The following is a 20,700-nucleotide window of genomic DNA, read 5'->3' as shown; positions in this document are numbered from 1 at the left end:
AATACTTCCCCTATGTTCAGAACCATATCTGCTTTGGTCACGGACACCCATGCACACACAAAACCAGAATGCAGCTCAATGGTATTAAGAGCATAGATCCAAGGCCACAGAACAGAAAGGTGCATTTCTTGGGTTTTCTGATTGTTTTGGGTTTAATGCTTTGCCAGGTTCCCATTTTCCATATAGCATCTTCACTTCTCATCCATTAAATAAACCTCACATAATTTATTCAGGTCACTTCCACATCAACGCCCAGTCCCTTGCACTGCACTCCGCTCTCGGTCCTTTCTCATGACTGATGATTTCCCTGCCTTTCCCCAGCGAGGATACAGACTCTCTTCCCTGTAACCATTCCCTGACTCTGATGACATGTGCAGGGGTTTAACCGCTAGCAAGAGCAACAGTAAGTTCAAATGTAATTGGGAGGAAGGAAAGCAGTCAATAACCTCAACTGAAGAACATGACAGAAATTGCCCACTCAAAGACCACCACCCTCAAAAGATTACACAGAAGCTTCCTTATCAATGAGAATATGTGAAATAAAACAAAAGTTCTAGAAAGGTGTTATTTAGTTTGTTTGCTGTGATTACACTTTTGTATGAGTTCAGTGACATCAACTAGAAACAGCAAAAATCAATGGCTGAAAGTGAACTCCTGAAATGGAAAGCTATTTGACAGTGGGTAAGAAATCTAACTGTGTATCTACTTTCAAAATCCAGTTCAAAATGCCACCCTCAACCAAGCAGAAAACAAAAACTACCTTCAGTAACAATGTATCTGATCAAACGGGGAAGACCTTACCATTAAGTTACACACTATAATTCATTAAATCCCAAATACATCCAAGAAAACAGTAGATTAATTGTTTGTAAATAAAAGCTACATTTATTGGCCACACTATTTTGTATGAATTCTTGACTGAGCTTGCAGAAGTAAGTCTAATCAGAGCATTGAAAAACATTTCTAGGGAGAAAAAATCATCTTCCTTTGTGCAGGATCTTTCACTGTCAGCTTTGGATTACACACCATGATCATTGTGTTCATCCAGCCAAGTTCATTTTACACACACCATATTCCTTTATTTTAAATAAAAATGAATTTATTCATCAAAAGACCAATTTACCAGTATTTGTTTGGCTATATGTGGATCACAGAATTGTAGGGGTTGGAAGGGACCTCCAGAGATCGAGTCCAACCCCCCCTGCCAAGCAGGTTTCCTAGCACAGGTGATATAGTACACGTAGTTTAATACTTTGTGTACATGTACATATATATCCAACAAATCAGTAGTGAATTGCATCTTGCAGAAACCTCAATATGCACGTGTGTGACAATAGGTACCATACACTTCCACACACTAAAAGTGCAAACTCAGACATGTGTATGAATGAGCACAATCATTTCTAACACATATATTACACTATTTTAACTGTGCGTAAACACTATCATCCTAATAGTATCTGAAAACAGTTTGAAGACTGGTGTAAAAATCATTGGTGGAAAAAAAAATCCATTTCTCTTCATTGCAAATGTTTGTTAAATGTAAATGCTGATATTCTTCTCCATGGAAGAACGTTTTTCTGCATGTGGAATTTCATGATAAAAAGCTTTAAAGTCTCAGGTTTCTCTAGATAAACTCCCCTGGCTTACTGATGCATGAAGGCACTGAAATTGAATTACTGTACAACAGCAATTACTTTTCACAGTAGTTATAATGAGAATCAGCTTCACAATGAACACCAGGTAGCTACAGTAGAAAAAGTTAATAAAGAGAAATCTCTTTTATTTGCATTTTCCACTGCAGCAATGGTAGTTGCCTTAAAGAAAAATAATCCTTAACACTTGATTTGCCATCTTACCAATAAATCAACAATCATTTTTACATGATTCTCTTTATTTGCAGCACTAATGAAAATAGAAATCTAACTTCATTGCTAAAATTTTAATAATAGCTTTTTGAATATTCCCTAACAATTTATCTTAAATTTTGCTTTTTCACTCTTTTTTTTTCTCCTACTACACCATTAACTGGGAAATGTAAAAGCAACAAATGAATAGTTTTAATTCCCTCTCTTTTTCACTATCAAGTTTCATGCAGTAGTCATTTGTTACTGAGCATTATGCCGTTTTACTCTATTCTCTTCAGTTTCAAATGAGTGGAGGCACTAAAGTATCATCAAACCTGCTAAAAAATTGTAAAAATTCACAGCTAACTTTAAATTAGGACTGATCACACACATCTTACGAGTGAAAACACTAAAAGTCCAGGAAAAGCAACTGGAGCAATACCACAAGTGACAGCAGACTACACAAGGCTCTCAAAGGGATTATTTGGGTTTGAGTGTAAAATTAAACCCACTGCTAAACAACACAGGAAATATTTCCATTCATCCCACCTTACAGGCAGTAAGATTTATCCCAACTCAAATATCCCAGTCTTAAAGGTAAATGAATAGGTCTCCATTTATCACAGCTAGAAACAAAGCATCAGTGACAGTGAACCAAAGCCCATCTTCAGTGGTTTTAACTTAAATCATGCCACAAACAATTTAAAATAAAATCTGAAGTTGCCTCTCCAAAACTCGATCAAGTAGTAGGGCAGTATAAGGAAGGAAACGGTTAACAGGAATATCCCCAACTGACATAAATCTAAAGTGAACAGTGAACACTGGGGAGGGGGAGGAAAGAGGGGGAAAAAAAAAGTTGTTTGCAAGGGTTTCCATCAGTAAGTAGATGACAAAAGGTTATATAATTGGTTTAGCACTTTCAGTTTTCCATTTATTTTATGTATCTGACAGCACAAAAATAGGACATTCTGTGATAGGATAATTGCATACTGAAGGGTAATTCAAACAGGGGATGAATATGATAAAAATCACACTGAACCAGCTAATCACTATGAAAAGCAATGAGACAGAAAGATAAAAATTCAACCAGAATATGAAGGGGGAGGAGGAAGAAGAGAGTTCAAATGTGATTAGTAGCTTCAAACAAGTTAATGTGTTTGAAAGCATAAAACAAAACAAAAAACCAAAATTAAGGTCTTTCCAAGCCATCCTATTTCTACACTTCTATCTTTGCCTTTTCTACAAATTTATTATTTCATATACTGTGGCTTTCTAAATAGTTGACACAGATTGCTATATCTGTTAGAGCCAGAAAAAGTATGCTAATTAAACTGCTTTATCTAAAAAGTATTTTAAATTAATCCACAGATTTTGATGTCTACTTGAAGCTAATTCAACAAGTAATGTAGGGTAACAATTTATGGTAACACTGGAACACATTTTCTGAGCACTTGGATTTGAATCCTTTCAATGGTCATCCCATCTTTTTATATCAAGAGCTTATGTCAAAATTCTATTATTTTAGAGATAGGGTGATGCAGTATTACTTTGTCTTCGCATGGGGCAGAGGTTTTAGGTCCACATGAGGTTTATAACTCTTAACTCACCTTTCCAGATACAAGAAATGTAGCTATGATATAACAAAGAGAGAACTCAGGTAAAACCTTCACAGTACCAAAGGATTGTATTGATTTTATTTATCAGAACACATAATACAAAGCAACACTCACTACCACAGCGTAAGAGGTCACTCACTAACTACGTCTCTAGCAACCAAGATGGACCACGTGAAGAAATCATTAAAAACAACACCAAAACACCACCACTATTGGAAGGTACACCAAACAGATTTTAAAAAGTGACCCTGTCCAAACCAACCTTCTAGCTTTCTTTCTAAGGATGTAAACCTTCCAAAGACAACTGGATTTCAGCCCTAAAACCCTTTCACACAATACTGTACACACAGTTTTAACTCCACAGAATTTGGGCTTATTTTCACTCAGAGCACAGTGGCCTATATTGGTCCTATATTTTTTACTTGCTTAGTCAAAAACACCATCTGCATTAAGGGGCTAAACCAGTTCTAAACATTCACAAACATTAGAAAATATTCATGGCAAAGCCCTAACTTGGACACAAGCTGCTTTTCCCCACAAGTACTCCGCACAGACAGCAGAGCTCCACTTCCCTCCTGTCCAGCTTGCTGGTCACTTACGCTACGAGTGCTGCTCTGAGAACAGGTTTTACACATTGCTAGGAGCCCAGGGCAGCAGGTTTCTCAGCTATGGAACAAGGAAAACAATAAACACATACACCCCCCCAAGTCAATATTCCGCAGGCTTCCGGAAGCTGCTGCACACATCTTAAAAAGCAGTTTTTCTCCGAAAAACAGACTGTAAAAATAGCATCGCGGGGTTCCGTGTTTATTGTCTTTCTCTGCTTCCCTGCCAAGTGTGCTCAGTTTACAAGCTGAAATATGTTTTGCTTCGTTGCCAGCCCAGAAAATTCAACCTCTAAAACATATCCAAATTCCTTCCTCCCTTTTACAACACAAAAAATAAAAGGCTGAAGGCAAAATTGGATCTACAGTTACACAAATGGAATCCCTGTCCTCGGATGATGCCTTAAGCTCCAGAGTTGAGGCACAAAGACCTTAAATTCAATTGAGAAGACAAATATGGCTGAAAGTCACTGGTGGTAAACGGCATCACCATGTCTGGTTAGTTTTCTGATATAAAGGATGTAACAGGAACTACTGTTATAGGCAGTTACCTAAATTTCTAGCAAGGAATAACACAAAAAAACAACTACCATAGGAAGACCTGTTGTTCTTTAGGATGTGCAAGTTACAATGAATTCCTGTTTGATACAGTAAAGCACAGAGGTCTTTTTTTTTTTAATGGTACATCTAATAGGATGCAAAGCTACTACAAAAGAAAGGATCGGAATGGAGATTTTAAGAAAATAATCAGAAAACCCCAAAGCAAAAGACTCAAATCTACAGATGTACAGGAAGCTCAATGTACCTATTTGATCATCAATAAGTTGCCTTTAGAGTGATATGGTACTTACCACAGTTAGAATAATTTTAGATTTAGAAGAAAATGCAGATGCGTAAAATGGGACTACAATTGAACTACAGTACAGTTATTGAACTCAAAAGACTCCCTGCAATGCTGGTTTTATAACAACAGTGAGCAGTGAAATTGTTTCTTCAATGTGATGTTTTGAAATCTAACATTTTAATGTACAACCAGATGTAGTTACGTTTGCTGAACACAAGTGATACCTTACAAACTCACATGGGAAACTGGTAGTCCAAACCTAGTTACACTCTCTTGCATTTATCTATCAACGCTATAAATAATTTATATCCGTTCTCTTGAACACTGATCCCAAAATACTTCTGAATACTTTAGCATTTCCACTTCAGCACCTTCAATCCCTAGTATAGCCTTCAGAGCAGAGCCTAAATTATATACTTAGTTTTACATCACAGAATGAAATAGCGGAGTGATCTGCTGCTTACCCGTACAGCTTCAGACTTTTTATGAAACATCTCTTCCATATTCTTTGCTAACTTTTTCACAAGCTGAAGACCATCAATTTCTTCTATTGCAACATCCTTCTCATATTCTTTGTATTTCTAGATGGAAAAAAAAAACCAAACAAAAAACAAAGAGAGACAAAGAAAGAATTAGGGAAAAGTTATTCACAGTGAAGCAGCTGAAGTTTTGACAACTAATAAGTAGTTTCATATTACACTTTTGCTGACATTTTTCATTTATGTATATTTATTTGCATGACAGTTGCTTTGTGCCAAGATGCTGTCACAGGGATTGAACAACTGGATTAGAACCAGAACTCCATTAAGAAAATAGCAGAAATATTTATCTCTCATACTGTAGAAAAAAAAACAACCCTTCACAATGTTTAAAATTACCCCACCGTGCAACTGAGCAACAGCCAAGTAAAAAGGTAGTGGGAGTCCTTATATCTCATCCAAAAATCACGTAAAACACGAGCAATATGCTGGGCAACCCTCTGGGCCTCAGCAACCTAGAATCTTCTTCCTCATGTAGATGTCTATTTTCTTGAGCTTTACACAATACTTACATTATGAATACTTATACTACAATATTATCTTGACATTCTGAACTTTCCATGCACAGAAAGAAATGCAGCCCAAAAAGTATAGGTGAGTATTAGCTTGTGGTTTCTTTTCACAGTGTGAATGAGTCTCACACTAAGCACTAAAAACATATTCAAAACAATTTTTATCCTCTATTTTCTGCTTATCAACATTTTTTCTTTATCACTGTTCACAACAAAGCTTGTAAGAATATAACGTACAGAAAAAAAAAGCATAACATTCTTTGAAGCCAATCTTCAAAACATTTAGTACCAAGAACATTTCTCCTTCCTGCTCTCTAAGGGATGGCTTTCACTCCAGTCATTGTTCACTGCCCTATTTAAAACATGTATGTGTTGTGATGAGCTGACCTATTACCAAAGCCTTAATGTATTCATGTAACTGTACCCTGCTTGATACTGCAAGGAAGATAAAACTATACCTGGCTTCTGCTAGCTTTAGCCTTATGGGGAAATAATACCTTCCAAACCTCTAAAGCAGACTTACTGCTACACACAGCACAATATCTGAGTCAATAAAACAAGCTGGTATTATTAAAAAGATTTAACAATATAACTTGCCTATAGAATTACAGTTATCTCCAGATCTTAACTCCAGAGAGAGAGAAAGAAAAACAGCATCAAAAACAGTATCTCAAAACACCTGGATGAACACTAGAATGATCAAAGCAGAGAATAAGTTAGAACAGTCACGCCCTGGCTGGTGATGGGAGAAAGGACTGTACTGTGAGTAAACACTTGTGCATATAGCACACACTTCTGACAAAACTAATTTTCAAGGCCCAGATGACACTTCAGACATTATTTGTTATTTATTCTTCTCCATAAAAACCTGTGGGAATGTTTTGATAGGGAAATAATATGAAATTGTCTGCAAATGATATTTTGTCCAATAAGAAGGTTAAAATAGATAAAGCTGCCCATAAATATGTAAGACAATTTTTTGTACTCTGTAATTTTGCCATTTCAGTAATAATGTCCTTTTTTTTCCCCCCCACACCATTTCTAGTTCTGAGGCTCTAATTCTAGTTGAGATTGTAATATTAATTACAAGCAACATAAGACATTTCAAGCAGACCACCTGCCTTTCGTTCCCTGGAGGCAGGAGGGGAGATCTTGGTTTTTCCCTTCTTGGTCTACATTTAAATGCTATAAGCAAAGCTCTGGTTTCAATTCTGCAAAATTTCAGTTATGTCATTAAACTCAGCACTCTCTACTCTAAAAAGTTTATCACAGCACAGTGTTTTGTATAAAATATAAAAATATTAGATTTTTGTTTACTGAAAAAATAAAAGAACAGAACAGGCAACAGAGGAAAATATTGTTGTAACAAATGCTAACTGTGATAAAATTTAGTAAAGTAAATTTGAATTGAAAACATGCCCGTTTAATTAATGATGTCAAAGTCTATTCTCATCCCACAGGATTTGAAGCTTTGGAGAATTTAAAACAAGCAAAACGAAATAGCGTCATGAACAACTATTGTATTTACTATGTCAGTAGATCAAGTACAAATTTGAATCACTTATTTCAGGCTGCACACATCATGTTCAATATAACAAGTTCTGATAAAAGCTGTTTCCTTCGGAGTTGACCTTTGAGTTCTTCGAAAGTGTTCTAGAATGTACCACTTCAAGAGACTATTTTCAGGTCATCAGATTTATTGATTTAAGCTTTGCCATCAAGTGAGGCAAGCCAGAAGATTATTCACTGCATTTGTCTGGAAATGGAACAGTGCAGTTGAAGTTGACAGATTTTACAGGTACAGAGGATCACACCATGTAGTCCATTAATATGTCCTCATAAGAGCCACACTTCTCAATTTTGAAAAACTGGTGCTTTTGAAAATTAATAGCAACCTACACTCAAAAATATACAGGAAAGATTAGCTTTTTTATTATTTTATAATTATGTGAGTTCATAACACAAATACTTTTTTTCCTAATTTATATGCCAATGTTCCAACACATCTTGTGTGGTGCATGTCTACCCAATTGTTGCAAACCTTCAAGAACATTTGTGACAAAGTCAGAGTATTCACTTGATTTGCAAGACCTTGGCAACCAAGAAATTTACATAATAAGAGGTTTGCATAATATGTATTTTACATTCAGTATTTTATTGCCATGAAAATACTTCTATTATTTTTTCAGCCGTCAGTAGAAGGTTCCAAAACAGGAGAAATTATGCGGTTGGAAAAAAATCATCAGCTGTTTTCAGTATCCTTGTGCTCTAGTGAATACGTCTGGAAGGAAGAGGTGCCAGCTTCATCTGTGCTTGTCTGTGCACTGCCTCTTAGTACGCAGTGTGCATGAGGCTGGAAATTTAGATTCAAATCTAGAAAGCGATTGATTTTATAACTATCAATGCAAGAAACCTGAATCACAGCAGATAGTGAAAAAACAAAACCACGATAAAACCATAACAAAGAATGTCATTAATAATGGATTCTCTTCCTCTCACTGCAGAGCCTGTCCGACCTCCAGGCTCTCATCTTTTCACTACCACTAGATTTTACATATTAAATTTGGTTTTAATTTAAATAAATTAGCTAAAGTAGCAAAGTGCCTTTGAACTAAATTTGGAATAGTTTTTATATGAAATTATTTTAATGTAATCTTGAGAAACCAGCAGCATGCCAGTAGGGTTGCGATTAAGTAAAACTATCACAGACAGCAGTGAAAAAGCTTCTGGACCAGCCTGTACTGTATATTCCAAGCTCTCAAATGACCTTGTTGTACTGCTACTCTGAATGACTCTGCCAAGCAATGCCTTAAATAGACAGGCATTTCCCTCCACTTTTAAAAATATGGAGTTGATCATAAAGTTTTGGGGTTTTAGAAATTAAATAAAGAAACTCTCAATTTTTTCAACATTGTATAAAGATACTGAAAAATTCTCATGAACTTTTGTAACATAACCAGCAATAAATTTGTGCTGTTATTAAAAGAAGAGAAAACAGCCTTAGCTGTGCCATAAATGACTTGCAGAAAAATGAAAAGGTAGAGTCACAGTTGGAAATTCCTTTAGATAAATGGAATTCTAATGATTTTTAATTGAGCAGATACAACTTCTGATTTGCTGTGTTACAGAAAAGCCCAGAAGGACTTGATATGCTGATTATTTTTGTTTGCAAAAAATCAGCATTTGGTAAGAAATTCTCCAGAGAGATAGAGAACATTTATCATTTGAGGAAGCACACAAAGAAATACATTATTTCTTCAGTATCTGTTTTGCCAGATCATTTCACTTAAGCATCAGGGAAAGACAGACAGTACTTCATTGTAAGAACTTCTAATGCTGTCCATGGATTTAGGCGTGGGGCTTTCTTCTTGCATGATAAATGATCATCTAGAAATAACACACCAGAAAGCAATCCATACGAAACTAGGGTTTGGAGCATTTGATACAATCGGTATTGGGCACAAACACCAACACCAAAAAAAAAATCCAAGAAAACCAACAATAGAAAACAAAATAAGGCCAAACAAATAAAACCACCCCACCAAAACTCATGCAGCTTGAGCAAAAGGCAGGAAAAGAAATACCTTCTTGAAATCAAGGCTACTTCAAAAAACATCAGCTACAGTTTGAACATTTTTTTCTCCAAAGAGAAACATAATCTTTGTGTTCCTGTTTATATCTAATTCTATCAACCCTTATAAAAATCAAGCCTTTATGCTGTATATAAAAAGTATTTCAAGTTATTCACAGGTGTGTAACCAGTCCTTTGTATCAATCTTTTGACTGATTGTGTTAAAACAATATCCACATTCAAACTGACGTGACAAACTGTGAAAGTTCAAACCTTACGTGGCTTGGGCTTTGTGCTCTACAACACCAGCACCCACCCCTTCTGCACATGAGATGATGTAGAACAATTCCCAGGAGAAGATCTAAAATATACAGCACAGCCTCTACATGCATCATCAGACGTGAGGGGTCACTAATTAGATATGTAGTGTTGGAATAAACCTGAACTTGAAGCAAAACGATAGTTGTCTCCAGAATCACATGTGCATGTGAGTTTTTCCACTGAGCAGAAGGGTACTCAGATGGCACTACCACAGCAGAGAGATCAAATACAGATGGTGCGCTCCTCTGATAGACTCATCTGCAAAGTCTTAGTAAAAGATTTTGTGTTTTCCCATTACTTCACTGGCCCTATGGTGGTGTGATAGTTGTTTGGGTTTTTTTTAAACTAGAGCAAGTGTGTTATGTTGCTATTACCTGATCCTCCTTGCTCTAATGCACATTCAATGGGGCAACTTTAAAGGCCTTAACAAATTAAGCAATATGATGAGTTGGTTTTACTTTGTTGATGGTGGCTGGTGAGCATTTCTAAACAAAAATGGTTTAGTTCAGAGCTGACAAAGAATTTATCATCCACAGATCTCCAAAAACATTATAAAAGGAGTATCTACAATGATCTCCATTGGGTACATGAGGATATGGGGAAATACATAAATTTAGTGACATGCCCAACATCATACAACAGTTCATAACTACCAAAGAGAACAAACTCTCTTGGTTAGTCTTCCAGGGCCCTGCCCAATAGACCACAGATAACTTGAAGTTCAGCTTGATCTGTATGGAAAGATGAGTCACATCAATGTATTTCTCCTCACCTTGACGTTTAAGAACTCCTTGATAATTGGGAGTTTGTGTTACACCACATTACACACTCCTATTAACCTTTACTGAACCTCTTTGTGTTGATGAAATCCATCAGCAATGACCACTGTGACAGCACACTCATTTTCTTTTCTGCAGAGAAATTTCTATTCACTGCAAATGACTCCAAGGAGCTGTGTGTTAGCCTGTCATGTTTGACTCTTGCCATGCACACCGGTGTCTGATGAACTCCTGTTGCCTCAAACTCCCATTTAGTTACTTCATAAAATACACTTTGAAATGCAAAATATTTAAATATTTGTTGCATACTATTTTACTATGATTAGCTATTGAAGCTGTAGCTGGTATATTATAACCAACGATCAGCCATCCTGGGAAATTTGTTATCATCAGCAGCCTTGACAAAGATAGTTACTGCTTTCCTTGCAAAATAAATTACACACAATGCAAGTATTTTACAGTCATTACAAGGGCACTGTATCCCCGGGGTATTTAATCTTTACAAAGATATTTACTTCTGACCTATTTTTACCTCATTGCTGCATGCAAGTGCTACAAAACCAAATCAATTAAAGCATTAAGTTGAATGACAATCAAAAACACACACACACCCCCCATTCCCGATTTAGCAATATTCCCTTGCCATATCTGCAAAACATCTCCACAAAAGGTATCTCCTCAAGGCTTTGCACAACTGGGTACGTACTGGTATACCATGTAAACAACAAGAACACAAAGTCTTGAACATATTCGTGGTTCAAACAGCTGAACTAGTATGGAAAGATACAGGCCACTAAAACATGAAGTATTTCTCATCACAAAAGCAAGTCATACTGGTGATGCATAAATTATAATATCCCCTAATAAATAAAAATATATGGAAACACACCCCTGGAGTGTAAAATGCTTGTACTCTAAACCTCATTCAGTATTTCAGTTTTTACTTGAAGGAGTTAAATATGCCTCCTCCCTAACAGCCACCACCAAAATGGGTGGATCAAGTCCCAAGCAGTTGAACCGAGGTCAAGAAACTATTGAAGCTGTAGCTGGTATATTATCACAACTTTCCCTTTCAGAGAGCTGCTTTGGGTCACAGCTAACCAGAGTAATAAAAAAAACACTAAAGAAAGTTTGCCTTGCTGCTGTCTCTGATGTCCAGTGGCAGAGACTAAGGGACTCTACAAGGGCAAGTTGTGATATAAAGGGAACTGGACTTAAGCTGAAGGAAGGGAGATTTAGATTAGATATTAAGAAATTCCTCGCTTTGAAGGCGGTGAGGCACTGCAACAGCTTTCCCACAGAAGCTGTGGCTGCCCCTGGATCACTGGCAATGTTGGATGGCACTTTGGTTGGCTCCCTGGGCTAGTGAAGGGTGTCCCTGCCCATGGCAGGGTGACGGAACTGGATGAGCTTTGAGGTCTCTTGCATCCCAAACCATTAGTGTGATTTCATAACTTCAGACTCCTTTACAAAAAGTACCAGCTCAACATTCTTTCCCAACTATAAACTCACTCCTTTACAAAAAGTACCAGCTCAACATTCTTTCCCAACTATAAACTCAATCATATTAAAAATTATTGAAAAAGCAAATTAGTGTCTTGTACATTCTCAAATATTTACACAGGCCAGCACATGTGTTTTAAGAACCAGTTACCAAGACTATTAAGAACTGATTTGGAGATACATTTTATAGAAACTACCTATGTAACTATACATACATTTGCTCCTATTTTAGAACACAAAATAAAGCCCTTATTTAAAGGAAGAAGCAAAAAAAAAAAAACCCTAAACCAAAACCAGAGCATTCTGGAGTTGCCCTGAAGACACCTTTTTCCACAAAGATGTACTATATACTCTTGAAAACCCACTACAGTATTTCATATGAACAACTTTAAACGAACAAAAAACCCCCAAACCCTAAATATACATCTGCAGAATCACAACATGACCCAGAGGGCATGGTCATCCAAGGCAAGTATATTAGAGGCTTGTAGATGTCATCTGGTCCTCACAAAACTCCGAGGAACACAGTCCTTTCATCCTGGATAGTTATTCCTAGTCAGTGAAGATTCAGAGTAGAGAACCTGACAACTTACTATTTTTCACCAATTTCTCATCTGGGATGAGACACAACATTTTCTTTTGTACACCAAACTGCATTGGTCTTCTCTGAAAGTCTTTCTGGTTACTGGAAACATGAGCAACTAAAAGATACTGCTTGCTTTATGCTGTAAGGTCACAAGACCCAGCCAGAAACTAATTTTTTCAAACAGCCTTTCTTTATGGGTTTTTTTCCCCCCCCCCTCTTATTGCTCCATTCCTGCACACCTATGCCTGCCTCACACCCAGCTGCTGTTCCAAGTTTCAGGGCTTCTAGAAGCTTCTATTATACCATGCTTATTTTCCATCCCAGAAAAGCTTCTCACCTTCCATGGCTGCCCCTAAATGAACAATAAAATAAGCAATGAATAAAGCTAAAGACAAAGTGGAGTATAGACACAAAAACTGCTGTGCATTCTGCAGACCAACCTTTGCTTAGGAATACCCATGAATTGTGACAAGATATAAAAGCACCATTTGTTTACAATTGTTAATGGTTATCATTCCTCAGAAAGAGGGACATGTCATCTCATCTCTTTGGGGGACAAACTGTTCAAAATTTGCAATGATCTCTATAAGTAACCTTCATCTGGTTAGGTAACACTTGTAAACTTTGACCATTTGTATTGTGCAGAACCTTCCACATTAACTCTTAAATGGGCTTTATTTCATTGTTTGCACAATGAAGGACACAGCATTGATCCTGGCTGTGATATCTCATCATTGCATTTTCTGTATCCACCTGATAAAGGTTTTAATATTGATTTAGGGTTTTAGAAGGTGTCAGAGCACCAGATATCGAGAGACTTATAAACAACAAGAAAAAGCATAATGTCTGAATATCCAAAATCAGGCACTTAAATTCAGGCTTCAAATTCTTTGTTTCATCATTGAACACAAAAAATTATTTTCAAAAGTCTAATTCTCAGCCACATCAAAGCCAGCAAAGTCAGTATGTTCTCAGCATCTCTCAACACCAGATCTGTGTACGGACATCTTGAGAAGAATTCAGCAAGCTAACCATTAAAAAAAGCTGTAGTGTTTGACACTGCCTGGAAATAAACCATCTAACCCAAGAGTCTATAATAGAATGCATAAACTAATACATTCATCAGAAAAAGCATGGAGCTTTTGCACTAGAAAGAACCCAGCGACAGCTTTGTTTTGCTTGGTCAATAAACCACTATTAATGATAATGTATCTATGAATTAAAGATGCATCAATCTGCGTAGAAGAGAATAGAAGGCATGAATAATACCCAAATCAATACTATGAAGTCGTAAAGAATACAGTGTGTGCTCTGCTTCAGGCTAATGGTAATTAATTTACTTTTGCTCCCTTCACACATGAGAGGAAGCTAGAAGAAGAACACTTTAATCACATAAAAGTTGTTAATTAGAAAAAGAACACATACTGTTATCTCCTCACTGTATCTTTTCTGTTCATATGCTTATAGCACTTAAAAATATTACTTTATTTGCACACTTCTAGAAAAAACAGCTTGTATTTTAAGAGCAGATACTGGCTGCTATTTTAAATATGTATTTTCAAGTGAAAGTTTGTTTCTTCAATAAAATATTTGTTCTAGAAAGGATATTCACTAGTATAAGCTGCCAACATCTAAAGTCACATTTCTCCACCACAAATACTCTACTAGGGAATATGTTTTAAGCCTTATGTGGTTCATTATGGCATAATGGGAAGACTTACCACTGAAAAATTTACCTTTGCTTCTGTTGAAGCATAGTTTATTTGATTCAGCTCCACTAGTTAATTAAATAATGCCATTTTTTGGAATTAGAAGAGACCAGGTATAAGTGATCAGCATCTAATGGAGGCAGCTTTCTCTTTAAAAAAAAATTTACGAAACAAAATCAGTTGTCCTGTTGCTTTGAGGGACTGGCCCGAGACCAGTAAGCCTCTAGAAAGGAAACAAGATTGAGCCAGTGGTTCTCTAGTTTTACAATGATCGACACTGTATTCTGAAGAACAGGATTTTAACAGAATTCTAAACACAATGAATACCAAGTGCTATTTTTGCACAAAGAAAAGTTTTAGTTGGTACAATTAACAGTACATTTTCACAAAGGCATCAAAATTAAAGTTTCCATTTTTGAAATATATTCTTCACTATAATGTTCAGTAAACTGCCATCAGCAGACTGGTACTATTTCATTGCTTAATAAAAATACACAATTTCACTGAAGCTCAAAACATCAAAGCAAGCTGCCTGAATCACAGGTTACTGCTGGTCAATCTATTGATAAATTCCTCTCTGCTCACCACAAAGCAATGACCTTCTTTGTGAACTGCATTCAAGCCTCTAAGACAGCACAGTAATTAACATATACTTAAGTTAAAATCACAAGTGCAGGCAGAACAAGTCAGCACTTAATGCCAGCTACATGGGAATTCAGGTCCCAGTAGTCATTTCTGACTCTCAACACATCCTTATGTCCTTATGGAGCTTTTGCTAAACTCATGTCATCGAGCTCGAACAAGCTAACTTCTGAGATGGAGCCTGACCTTCGGTTGTTTACCAGCAACTGCATAAGAGATTCATAATGTAGGGCCACATCTCCACCCCATGAGTTTTCTAAGAAAGTTTTGCTGTGAAAGACCATAATGCACATAACCAAAAGGTGGAACACGCTCAATTTCCAACACCTGATTTTGCCACGTTAACCTACTGAAAAATTACAATAATTATTTAGATCCTTGTCAAAAAGTACCCTGCTATGTAAACACCCTGAATTCACTTGCAGGTCTCCTCCTCTCACAAAAATACAAGTTGTCCCTATTATTCTGAATGCACAATGAACAGCACACATCAATAAAATATAATTGTGGCGACCGGACGTTCTGTTTGCATTTGGAGGTAGAGCAGAGCCCGTGCCGCATGCACAGGACTGCCAGAGGCATACATCTGTTTGTGCAGTTCTAGTTCAGTAGTTTAAGGAATGAAGTATCACCTCATTACAGAACTGCCATGTATGAGTGAATTTGTGGAGCTTGCCCTCCTCACAGTCAGACAGTTCTAATCTCCTTGCAAACCGCAGTGGCAGCACAGAGATGAAGTGTTAAGCTTATCAGGCCTCATCTGTACCATCACCTACTTAGTTAAGCCCAGGCCATCCATTTCTCTGTCATTTCTTTGTTCCCAAGGTACCCGAATGCATAATAGCCACTGCAGAAAGATACAAGATATCCTCAAGAATTCACAAGAACGCCACCTACATTTATTTTTTTAATGCAAACTGACAACAATTCACAAGCACTGCTTTAATCATAAATTGCACTACCTGCATTTTTTCTTACACTAGAATCCTACCTTGTAGTACCACAAGATAACCTGTTACAATAAAGCTATTCATTTATTTTATATTAACTTTCAGTGTTTGCATGGAAATTCCTACCTCTGACAAAGCCTATATTCCAATTATAGTACCACAGTTAGGAAGGGTTCTGGTAATTGAAAATCTTATGGCATAATAAAAACAACTTTGTAGTCAACCAATCTTTTTTGGCCATCATCGAGGAAATCAGAGTTTTGTTTCAGTCACAAAAATAAGGATTGCTCTTCAGTGGCTTTACAAAAAAAAAAGAAGAGATATCAAAAAAGGTTGCCTTAAATTCTTTCAGAACAAAGTTACCTTTTAACCATTTCTTTTTACACAACACAGCTCTGCTTTCAAGGTCATGATATCACACAGATTTTTATGTCAGGACTAAGATCCAAAACATTACACATGACCAACTGCACCTACAAGATACTCTAAACACTTGGCAGGAAAACATGAAGTGGCCTCTAGCAATGTACTCTGAGCTTGGTAGAAGACTTGCCCTTAGATCCATGTCATTCTGCTTCAGGAGCATCTGCGCAAACGTAGCAACCAGCTGGTGAGAGGTTTAACTGTAAGAAACTCCTTTCTAAACACCTCCTGGAGCCAGTGGACTGAGGACTAACCTCCAAGGTTCCTAAGTCACCAACTGAAGAAGAATTTTCCTCTCTCCCCCAACTATGGTGGAGGAGCAAGTAAACAAGTTTTATCAGGCTAGTCAGTAAGACCTGCCCACCACATCTCCTGGTTTAACACATATTCCAGATTCCTGTTACAGATGTACTAGTACTACTGAGAGATATACATGAGGAGACACCGATAGCTATCAACCACAATCAAGGAAAGTGCTATTAAGGTAGTGTTCCGTCCCTGTGGTACCAGGAAAACAGGAGTAGCAGGTTGCTTCTCCACATGTAGCCCTGTACAAACAACACAGCAGCATTCTGATCAGATCACTACCATCTACATCAAAACTCCGCTAAAGGGATTTTGGAAGTAGAAAAAGTCCTTCTGCAGGAACAGCACAAGCCTGCACACAGTATGTCACTAATCCACATCTACAGAGCCTGTAAGGATTCCTGATTATTATTTATGCTTTAAAAGGTACTAATGATGCTGTCCTACATCTCTAGATGTCTCCAGAACACCCTAATCAGCCCTACATTGAAAGATGCCTTAGTTGAAATGAGAAGGCTTTCCAGCCTTTAAAACAAACAAGAACCAGCACTGATCATAATCAGCAATTTGCTTTTGGCTCATTCTTCAAAAATTTACTGTTCCGACTGGAGATTAAAAGTCAAACCACAAGAATACTGCCAATCACTTCATCATTAGCTCCTTACAAGTCAGAAATATAAAATTATGCATTTGTAAGAGAGAGGGAGCATTTATTGCAGTAAATTAGATAATTTTCCAATAACAGTTTACATTAAAGAATGTTAATTTGATTCCTGTCAGTTTTACAGCTTTCTGTCAATGCTGCATTTGAAAAAAAAAAACACCCAAAGCCCTAGGAGTAAGCATGCAAATATCCCAATTGCACTCCAGCCCCTTTAAATACTTGCTTAAAACAAGGATGTTTTGGCAATAGCTTTAGAAGAGACCTGTGGTTGATGGAAGCTCATTACCAAAACAATTAATAGAAAATTGTATGAAGGCATTTGCTTAACTATCTAAAAATCAGAGTTCAGGTGCCACAAGGTGTGAAATAGCATACACTGTGCCAAAAGCCACCAGGAACCCTGAAGAGATGATGCTACTACAAAAAAAGAGGGGACTAGAAAACACAGGATACCTAAGCACACTCCTAATCTCTGGTACCCAGAAATGAAAACATGCTTCCAGCAAATTAACCTTTAATCATGCTTTCCAGTAAGAAGTGGCAATCAGTTACCAGATTTATAACTCAGTCGACCCTGATAGCTGGGAAAATATCCTCCACTACACACTGATCTCCTGCCAAACCCATCTGAGGATACACAAGTTACTGCTCTGTATTTCTGAAGAGTGACTCACTTCACCATAGTTTGTTTCACAGTTAGAGGTTGAAGAAATCACCCTCCTCTACCACTACTGGTGAACCATTCACATCTCACTAAGAATACTAGCACTAGATGATTTTCTTCTCCCCATCTGGTTCTGCTGACCCAGTGTGTAAGATTACTCTCTGGAAAAGAAAAGCCACAGGGACAGAACGAGATGTTTCTGTGAGGCCCCCGTAAAAGTCTCTGGTTACTGTGGGATGACAAGAGAAGTGCCAAAGCACACAACAGCACAGCTGACAGGAAGATAATGTCCCGATGCAACTGTTCCTGGATATTTTACTGTTATTGCTTCTGTAATCCTCATCTCTTTGTTCCGTTAATTAGCATGCAGGGGCTATAATCCTGCCAGAAAAAGTCTTTGTTCCTGGATAATAATTTCACTAACAAGCAGAAACATTTTACAAATTTTATAACAACAAACGGTTTGAGGTCATAATCAGCTGGCCATCTTTGGCTTTCCTCAGAATGTCTGAATAATATCAACTACTTGCAGTATATGAAAGGATCAATAAATGTAGAAGAGATACCTGACCACATGCCTCAAAGCTGAGCTTCTGTATCTTGTCAGGAAAAGGTAGTAGTCATCTTTTGGTTTAAGGAGTTGGAGGTGGGTGTATGGGTCACATACAGGCAAAAACAAAGGATAAATAGTGTATGGTGCCAATAAGAGGACCTAAGAGTCACAGCAAAGCACTTGCTAAATGTCAACTGGGAAGACAAGACTGTAGCCGCCTTCCCAGCACTACAGCAGCCTTCTGGTGGAATTATTTTAACTGTCCTACATCTTCATTTCTTCATTCATAAAACCAAATTTCCTTTTTACAGGAATAGTTTCATGCTAAAATTGCTATCACTCTTTAAAATCCTTATATAGAAAGGATGCATAAACATTTATAATGTTATTCATTTATTCACTGAAATACTTACAAATATCTTCTGAAGATGTTTGAATTTAAGATTTTCTGAAATAGTTTAAGAGGTCCAGGTATTAGCATATATCACTGTGCAAACTGAGGAAAAAAAATTAATTACCACCATTAAGTTTATTTCTACCCCTGTAGGATATTTTAACAAGCCAGATCTTTGAAGCTGTGTCTGAAAACCCAGTTCCCTTCAAAAAATATTTTGGGGAATAAAAGACTTCTTTCCTAAAACAGCACAGTCACATTAGGTACAAGATATTTAAGACTTATTTCTATTTCTGTCTCAAAAATTTTTAGTTTCATGTTTAGAGTTCTAATTATTTATTGCTCTTCCAGTTATTGGTCCCAGCTGCACCAGAGCTGAATTGCCAAAAGATCCTGTATTACTCTAGGATTAGTTTCACAAACTGCATTTGAAGAAAACATCATTTTGCTCTACAATAAAGAAGAAAGCATCTTCTTGACAAGCAGCATTTACTCCTGCTTCTTTATTTTTCGTCTTGTATAACAGACTTAACTCTTTAAAACACGAGCTGCAATATAAATCAAATCTGATGTCTACTGTCCCTCTGCAGAGGCTTTAAATTTTAGAACAATGAGCTGTCACATTATTAGTAATTTCTTCAGAACTCAGCTTTCATTTTACATATAAATATGTATTGATATAAATATATCAAAACCATGCTTTGTAGCTCAAATATTGCAGAGATAAACATGATCTGTTTAGTTCCAAGCAACATATACAGTAAATAATAAAATGATCTGTAATATTAGGGGGCAGGAAAAGGGACTACCTCAAAGACAGCATAAAAGAGTCTTACTACTTAAGCTTAAAGACCTTTTTAAAAGAAGTCAGTTATTTTCCCAATAAATACAGCTTAATAATAGTGAAGCAGATTTTGCAGAAGCAATTTTTAACTCTCTCTTTATTTGAGAGCAGGTACTACAGTAATGGAACATCCAATGATTATGATAACATTCCAGCAATAACATTTATATCTTATATCCTGTATTTGCATAAAAGGGAAAGGCTTATTACACAGACGGCTAAAAGACCCTAGCTAGCTAACTTAAACCTAAAATAAAGAGTAAAGAGACAAATACATGCTTGCTTTTTAAATATATTCATGTATTTTAAGGGCTCTGTGCATTTAAAAAGTGAAAAGCCATAGAATTTTGAGTACAACTTGGATCTGATGGAATAAAATGTACTTTGCATAATTCACATGCAAGGAAGATAGACACAGCCTATGCAGCAACGCTCCTTTTGTAGCAGGAGCACAAAATCCCCGTCATTCTGAGCTTCTGCAATACATTCAAAGAAACATAAAAAATCCTTTGTGTGTTTATCTACCATGAAATGTTTATGTACATAATCTGTTACTCAGTTTGTAAAAGTTATCCGCTTGAGCATACAGTAAATATCTATCATGAAGCATCACAAGGGCTTGAAAAGAAACCCAACAGTTCCCAATATAAACACCCTGCTTTTATTTACTCCATCAAAGAACTCTTAAGAAATGTATTGCTTAAAAGTATCTCCCAACCACTACTTAATTGAAAACTGCACACAAGTCTGCAGAAAGAGGCCCAAATAATTGCAGTTAGAATCACAACACACTACTACTCTTATTTAGATTCCATAAAATCATGTGCA

General features: G+C 36.8%; 1 protein-coding gene across 1 annotated transcript in view; it reads right to left on the bottom strand.

The window, feature by feature from the left end:
• Positions 1-20,700, bottom strand: part of CACNA2D3 (calcium voltage-gated channel auxiliary subunit alpha2delta 3) — a gene marked incomplete at both ends in the record, with an annotated part of 428,879 nt that overhangs the window by 332,867 nt on the left and 75,312 nt on the right. Inside the window, one exon of the mRNA XM_084269585.1 lies at positions 5,377-5,493. Coding sequence (XP_084125711.1) covers positions 5,377-5,493 — 117 coding nt within the window. The remainder of the gene's footprint in view (positions 1-5,376; positions 5,494-20,700) is intronic.

This window comes from Gallinula chloropus, assembly GCF_964237585.1.
Source record: "Gallinula chloropus genome assembly, chromosome: 12".
NCBI classification, from domain to species: Eukaryota; Metazoa; Chordata; class Aves; order Gruiformes; family Rallidae; genus Gallinula; species Gallinula chloropus.
The sequence above is the reverse complement of the archived record's forward strand: the minus strand, read 5'-3'. Positions and strand labels throughout refer to the sequence as shown.